General features: G+C 33.5%; 3 protein-coding genes across 3 annotated transcripts; all 3 read left to right on the top strand.

The window, feature by feature from the left end:
• Positions 1-156: 156 nt before the first annotated feature.
• LOC139091640 (phospholipase A1 member A-like) lies at positions 157-3205 on the top strand. The gene is made up of 7 exons (XM_070641788.1): positions 157-536; positions 756-883; positions 940-1006; positions 1063-1201; positions 1913-2125; positions 2409-2656; positions 2712-3205. Exons 1-7 carry the CDS (start codon positions 287-289, stop codon positions 3203-3205), a joined length of 1539 nt encoding a protein of 512 aa, XP_070497889.1. The 5' UTR covers positions 157-286.
• A 461-nt stretch (positions 3206-3666) lies between these two features.
• Positions 3667-4953, top strand: LOC139091639 (phospholipase A1-like). The gene is made up of 4 exons (XM_070641787.1): positions 3667-3923; positions 3990-4243; positions 4476-4490; positions 4550-4953. Exons 1-4 carry the CDS (start codon positions 3667-3669, stop codon positions 4951-4953), a joined length of 930 nt encoding a protein of 309 aa, XP_070497888.1.
• A 500-nt stretch (positions 4954-5453) lies between these two features.
• Positions 5454-7375, top strand: LOC139091604 (pancreatic triacylglycerol lipase-like). Its single transcript, XM_070641750.1, has 8 exons — positions 5454-5535; positions 5617-5795; positions 5856-5938; positions 6384-6544; positions 6634-6648; positions 6715-6757; positions 6816-6887; positions 6951-7375. The coding sequence occupies exons 1-8, from the start codon at positions 5496-5498 to the stop codon at positions 7294-7296; spliced, it is 939 nt and encodes a 312-aa protein (XP_070497851.1). The 5' UTR covers positions 5454-5495; the 3' UTR covers positions 7297-7375.
• The last annotated feature ends 42 nt before the right edge of the window (positions 7376-7417 follow it).

Below are 7417 nucleotides of genomic sequence, written 5' to 3'. Positions count from 1 at the left end.
TCAAATCTGGCCTAAGGTTCATTATTGAGGATAAATGCTATAAAATCCCTAAGCAAATTGACTAAATCCTGCAATAATTAAGATGCTTCACAAAAATTGTAGGATATTTCAAGACACTCCACTACTTTTGTGGTTTTTGAGTCTAAAGATATAGCTTCCAGCCTAGAAAATATCATCAATTCGTCCCAATTTCGTTTATTAATTTCATCAAATTGCATCAAATATTCAGCACAGCCCACCAAAACACATCCTTTTAATATTCTTCCATCTTCTTTCCATCTCCAGAATGATAATCCACGGCTACGGTCAAAACGGTCGTTCAAGTTTCAATCGAGATCTCAAGAATGCTTTATTAGCTCATGACGACTACAATGTCGTTGTTGTTGATTGGTCAACAGCCGCTGGTGCAAGTTATGAAACTGCAGCTAAAAACGCTCCTGCGATTGGAAAATCAATTGCACAATTTATTGACTGGTTGAAGCTTGATGAAGGATATATTCATGTTATTGGATTTGATATGGGCGCTCATATTGCAGGTTTGTAAGGAGTTTACTCATGTTTTTGAGTTTAAAAATTGAGTATTTATAATATGTTTAGTCGACTTGAATCTTTGTGAAATTCCTCGACTTCAAGTGTAGGTTTGCAGAATGTTTAAATGCTTTATGCCTGAACTAGAGTTCGAATTTTATACGTAATTAAGATGGCTATTCCACTCAAAATCCTAATCAATGGAACTCTGCATTTAAATTTTTCAGGCATTGCCGGAAAGAACGTACAAACCGATAAACTCGACAAAATTACTGGACTTGATCCAACAAAACAAGGCTTTGATCCCAATGATCCAACCACACGACTTGCTAAAGGAGATGCAAGACATGTTGAAGTAAGATAAACAGCTATTTGCTTACATATATTCTAATAATAAGTTCCTGTATTTAGGTTTACCACTCAAATGGCGGAAAGTATGGAATGATGGAACATCTTGTGGATAACGACAAGTATATCAGTAAGTATAGAAGTTCCTTTTCAATTTAGCATTATTTATTAACTTTTGTGATTCAGATGACGGAAAATCTCAAAATGATCAGTGCTCAACCGATTTATGTTCACATGAACTAGCATGGAAACTGTACGTTGACCAAATTCGTGGAAGAAACTTTAGAACATTCAATTGCGAAAAGCTTGAGGAGTTGGATGGAAGGTAAAGTATGATTAATACATATTTAGTGTATTTGATGTTGATGAGTGATATAAGAGGCAGTAGATGGCTGTTTTCAGAATAGTTGAAATTAAATACGATTCCTGAGAGCAGTTTGAAATCAATTTTGAAGGAACTTGTGTCATTTTCTGATCAAATTTTCCAAATTCATCAAATTACCGACGTACTTGCTTACTTCGCTAGTCATACAGATTAGTTTTGATCCATGACCTTCCTTAAATGACGGCTTGTGCTGATATTATCACTGGCTAACACTTGCTAATTAACAATACCAAGCGCATTGCTGTAAAATTGACACCATTCATAATTATTTCTAAAATTCTTCAATACTTCCCAGGGGTTGCGGATGGATTCCTTCAGAATGGTTTAATGAACACACTGGAATACAACAAGTCTTAACAGACGGTAAAGTTATAGCATAAATCTACAAAAACTTTAATAAAATACAATATTTTTAATACCAAAACAAATTCATTTATCTCTTCGATCACATGTCATTGAATTACATTTTATAGCTGTTTGTCTCATATGATGTGACAAAGCATCATGAAATTTATTTATCATAAGTTTAACATCGTCCAATGAAGAATATATAGTTCAAGTTTATCAATAGCTGAACAACACGAAACAATGTGAATAAAATAAATGCGATGCAATGCTTTATGCATCATAACTTATTTTAAATCCATTTAGTCTACATTGTATTGTGGAAAATATGAAGAAAATTGAATTATTTTTGTTATTTCTTAATTTAAATTCTGTGAATTCGTTGTTTTGGGGAATATTTGGAGGTGGAATTACTTATACTGTATATACTCGTCAAAATATGGTCATGGGGCAGCAGCTGGTTTATGGAAATTTGTATTCAATTACTAGTAGTAATTACGATAATGCTAAACCTACGAGGTAAGTAGCTGAGCTTGCTGATGGTCAAGTTATTGGATTTAAGGAACGAAAAGTCATGAATATGAAAGATTTTTGAGTATCTCAAGCAGTACTTTGACGTAATAGCTGTAAATTAGGTTATTTAATGTCAAACACAGCTTTACATCAGGGTTCGAGCATTTAAGTACCTAATAATTGTCTGGAGGGTTGTCTATTAGCACAACAAGTGATTTACCAGAATGTACTGTTGGGGATTCTCCAAAACTCTGGTTTTTATGAGTTTATGACACAAAATCTTCATTTTCAATATTTTCAGAATCGTAATCCACGGCTCAAACCAAAATGGAAGATCAGTGTTTGCTCGTGACTTAAAGAATGCTTATCTAACTCGAGGGGACTTTAACGTTATCATTGTTGATTGGAGTAACTATATAATTCCATATTATCAGTTTGCTCGCTATAAAGTTGGAAAACTTGGCATTGCTGTCTCAAGATTCATCACATTCCTCAATCCTAATTATAGTACATTACATATTGTTGGATATGACCTTGGTATGGCAATTTTCAAATATTATTTACTTCATTTAATTATTCCTCAATTTATCAGGTGCACACATTGCCGGATTTGCAGGCAAAAGTACAATCTCAGGCAGAGTCAATCGAATTATCGGCTTAGATCCATCACGTCCATTATTCATTGAAAACATGTCTGGTGGTCGTATCAGTGCAGGTGATGCACAACTTGTTGAAATTTTTCACTCAAATGGAGGTCAATTGGGAATGTTTACCCGTATTGGTGACATTGACTATTACCTTAATAATGGCAAAACTCAACCCGAATGCACTGTAATTACAGATGCTAATTGTTCACATTATAGATCAGTGATAACATTCACGCGTTTACTGTCTGGTCAAAATAATTACGTCATTGTACCATGTAATAATATTGCTGAACTTGCTGCTGGATGTTCTTTAGATCCGATTGAGATTTTGTTGGAGGAAATATCGCCGAGTGGAATTTATCAGATAAATACGGTTAATGCTGAGGCATTGAATAAGGATGTAGAAATAATTGATAATATTGAGGGAAGTACGAACTAGAGTTGGAACAAGAGTTGTGAATTTTGTTGTGTAATAAAGAAATTAAGCATTTAAATCCATATCTTTTATTAAATACTAGTTTCAGATGCATTTTGAGGGTTCTTGCAGACTGTTACTTGGTTTTGTGTGTTTTTATACGAAATTATACTGCAATTGCGATCAATTTACCATATTATGATAATTACTTACTTTTTGACTCGATGTAAACATGATAAAATGTCTAAAATTCTAAAATTTCACTAAAAAACACCTTTTTGCACACATCTGCATCCATAAAATTTTAATTATATAACACTTAATGTTAATAAACGAACACAAATTGCAATTAGTCTAACTCGACAAATGTAACAAGTTCACAGATTAAATCATCAACTTATCATGATTTTCACTCATTTAAAATGATCTAAATAGGTCAGCAAGCTTCAATTTTGTTCTATTTCATCAGTTTCTGTCAAAGAAAAATGATGAAAATATTTCAAAATTTTTTAATTTTAATTTTTTTCACAAATGGAATTTTATCTAGAAAATTTGAGTCTGAGAATGACGTTCACTTTTTGTTGAGAATCCAAAATCGTGAGTTCAGTAATGAAGAAGCTGTTACTTTAGCGAAAAAGGAAGGTTTAGAAAAAACTGCATTTGATCCATCAAAGCCCATCATATTTCATGTTCATGGATTTACTGAGGATCGTAGAAAACCAACTCATCTGATGTTGGATAAGTAAGAGTTTCTGGAAGTTCAAATAATGATTGGAATTGAATCTTTAAAAATTTCCCATTCAAATAGAGCAATCCTTGAGAAAAAGGACATTAATCTCTTCTTTGTGGATTGGGGCAAAGGAGCAAAGACAGTTGACTACCGTGTGGCACGTTCAAGAGTTAATGATGTATCTAAAACAATTGGGGAATTTATTAATTTCATAAATACAAAATACGGATTAACTCCATCGAATTCTTGTTGTATTGGATTCAGCTTAGGTGCTCATATATGTGGACTAGTTCATCTTTATGTGACAAATGGAAAATTGAACAAAGTTTATGGTATGAAATATTATAAAATTTAAACCAGAGCTTCAAGTCGACTCGAATTTAAGCCAGAGCTTGAACGACTTTTCGACTTTTCCATGCAAAATCCGAGTCGACTTCGAGCTCTGAATTAAGCCAATCGTGTGCAGTTCATCAAATGAACAAGCATGCTGATCATCGATTAAACTTCCTTTGAAATTCAATTAAAATGTCCAATTTTATACATTTTTTAAATTTCCAAAATTAGGTTTAGATCCAGCAGGTAAGACCCAATCCATTATCGCAATAATCACCCACTTTAATCATCATACATTCCATTAGGTCCAATGTTTGACATCAACATACCAAACGAAAGAATCAGTCCTGATTCAGCATCATATGTCGAATGTATTCACACCGGATTTCCATTTGGAATTCGAGCACCAATTTGTCAAGTAGACTTTTTTGTAAATAAAGGAATGTCTCAACCAGGCTGCTCTGATATGCTTCAAAATGACTTCGGATGCTCACATGGTCGAGCCCTTCAAGTCTTCATGGAAGCAATAAAGACACCAAATTCATTTTATGGAAAGCATTGCTTTTCACAAGATAATGCAATGCTTGGAAATTGTGAGGATGAACCTGGTGCTTTTATGGTTGGTACAGAGAATCAAGAGAAGAAATTGACGGGAATTTATCATGTTATTACGAATGGTAAAGCGCCTTTTGGGCGTGGAAAGGAATGAGGAATATGTATTTTATGGATATTTAGACTTAAGTTCATAGAATTGAATTAATTAAAGCACATTTAATAAACTTTGATATTTTTGTACCCAACAAGTATTTATTGCGTTTTTTATCAAGTCCGTACTCAAATATTTCACGATATGTAAAATATCGCAGACTTGTTTAGCAGTCTTAATTTTCCCACACTACTGCGCAACAAATTATAACCATTAAGGACGTATAAATAATATTCAACTGTGGAATCCTAAGTTCAACTAACCTGAGCTTTGTCTTTGACTTTTATGACTGAAGGAACACTTGACTTCTTATCACATTCGCTGATCCCTTTAAGTTCTTGATAAGATTATTTAAGCAGTAAAACATCCATGTGAGCAATAAAGTAGAATAATTAACTGATAGCCAAAAATCTTTCACCAATCGAAAAACTCTTCATTAATACATGCGTAAATTTGCACCGAAAAGTTCTTGATTATTGATTGATAACAATTAACTATAAAAGCAGCAACACAGAGGTCAGGACGTTTAGTTGATTTTCAATAAAATGAAGCTCTTCATCATTCTTGCACTTGCTGCTGCATGCGGTACTTAAAATTTAATTAATTTTGTCATTAATTATAATTAATTTCCTCAACTTTAATTTAAAATCTTCAATCTTAATTTAGTTATCGCAAAACCCGCCAACGAAGTCGCCGAAATCGAACCATCATTCGATGCCTACCGTGATGTTCGTCTATTGTTGAGTACCAGAAGAAATCGTGGAAATCCATATCAAATTGCATTCCGTAATTTCGACAGCATCCGTAACAGTCCTTTTGATGCATCAAAACCAACAAGAGTTTTGGTAAGAATTTGCTTAAATTAAGTTTAAAATTGTAAGAAAATTAATTAAGGATTAATTTAGGTTCACGGATGGTGGGAAGATGACACAAGTGATATTTCAGTTGGAACATCCGAGGAATTGTTGAATTACTACGATTTCAATGTGTAAGTGATTTAAATTGTGATTATAGTGTAGAAAATATGGAAATAGCCTTAAGTGCGTGCTTAAATGTGAGTTTTGTTCTATGTGATCTACGATAATCTTGTCACTGATTTATAGAAACTCTAGATTTTGTTCGTAATTAAAGAATTCAATCCTTTAATTGATAATGGATATTTCAACTCACGAATAATTGCTATTCATACTCAGTGGGGCATTCTACTTCAAAATTGGTGATTTTGCTGATAAAATGGACTAAAATAGCTTTTTAAGTGCTTTGAGAGTATTTTTGAGTAATTTCTACGTTTAGTCATCCCAAAGCGACAAATTAGTGCTCTAATATCTTCGATGTTCCGCTTTGGGACGACGACCGAATGTACAGTAGAATTAAAACAGATTATTCCCTCCTTAATTCATAATTTGATATAATTTTCCTAATTATTCCTCCAGCATCTTCGTTGACTGGTCCGAAGGTGGTCAAACAATCAACTACGTTGCAGCTGCTGGCCGTACAGAAACAGTTGGCTTCTTTGTCGCTTCTCAATTGAACTGGATGAGAGAAAACAATCTTATCAACTTTGATCGTATTCACGTCATTGGATTTTCACTCGGTATGTATTTTTAGACTTATCTAATCTTAAAGCAATTGAAAAGAAATTTTTTAATTAACAATTTACAATGTTTATTATCTTTTTGATAGGTGCACACATTGCTGGTGAGTTTGTTGTTGACTTTGTTTTGTTGTTATAGGAGATGAGTTGATTGTTTATTTGAAATTTAGGATTTATTGGAAAGAACACCAATAGCCAATTGGACACAGTCATGTAAGAATAGGATTAATATGTTTTGAGCCTTAAATAATCATAAAAATATTAATTTTAGTGGATTGGATCCAGCAGGTCCTTTGTTCAACGAAAGAAATCCAGGTGGAAGAATTGATGCTGGTGATGCCAGGTACTTTATATTTTACACATCCTTAATATCCTCAAAATAAATCAATCCCAATCTTTCATCCAGATACGTAGAATGCTTACATACAAACGGTGGACTTCTTGGTCTTGGATTCGGTGCTCACATCTGTCAAGCTGATTTCTTCCCCAACGGTGGCTCATCACAAACTGGATGCTTAACCAACACATGTGCCCATCTTCGCGCAGTCTCATTCTATATTGAAGCAATCATCAACAATGGCTTCCACGCAATCAGATGTCAAACAGAAACTCAAGCTAGTCGTGAAAATTGTGCATCAGGTGGCGGACAATGGTTTGCTGATCCAAATAATGCAGCCAATAGACTTAGTGGAATTTTCCATTTCTCAACTAACCGTAATCCACCATTCGCACAAGGTCCATTCAGACCATAAATTCATAAATGAATTTTTGTAAGATAATTTTTTCGATTCAATGCAAATAAATTTCTGTTGTTTAATGACATGAAGATAAGATTGTGAGTTTGTACTTACTGTAGGATCTTCAAAATTAATT

This window comes from Chironomus tepperi, unplaced genomic scaffold, assembly GCF_022539635.2.
Source record: "Chironomus tepperi strain 1889 unplaced genomic scaffold, CSIRO-AGI_Ctep_v1 contig_257, whole genome shotgun sequence".
In the NCBI taxonomy this organism is placed as follows: Eukaryota; Metazoa; Arthropoda; class Insecta; order Diptera; family Chironomidae; genus Chironomus; species Chironomus tepperi.
This window is presented reverse-complemented; position numbering and strand designations above follow the sequence as displayed.

Bases quoted from the DNA above. Each gene is read 5' to 3' on its own strand.
- LOC139091640 (XM_070641788.1), top strand. From the start codon at position 287: ATGATAATCCACGGCTACGGTCAAAACGGTCGTTCAAGTTTCAATCGA. The intron at 884-939 runs GTAAGATAAACA...TCCTGTATTTAG, and splicing joins GAGATGCAAGACATGTTGAA to GTTTACCACTCAAATGGCGG. The intron at 1,202-1,912 runs GTAAAGTATGAT...AAATCCATTTAG, and splicing joins CTTGAGGAGTTGGATGGAAG to TCTACATTGTATTGTGGAAA.
- LOC139091639 (XM_070641787.1), top strand. From the start codon at position 3,667: ATGATGAAAATATTTCAAAATTTTTTAATTTTAATTTTTTTCACAAAT. The intron at 3,924-3,989 runs GTAAGAGTTTCT...CCATTCAAATAG, and splicing joins ACTCATCTGATGTTGGATAA to AGCAATCCTTGAGAAAAAGG.
- LOC139091604 (XM_070641750.1), top strand. From the start codon at position 5,496: ATGAAGCTCTTCATCATTCTTGCACTTGCTGCTGCATGCG. The intron at 5,796-5,855 runs GTAAGAATTTGC...GGATTAATTTAG, and splicing joins CAAAACCAACAAGAGTTTTG to GTTCACGGATGGTGGGAAGA. The intron at 5,939-6,383 runs GTAAGTGATTTA...TTATTCCTCCAG, and splicing joins AATTACTACGATTTCAATGT to CATCTTCGTTGACTGGTCCG.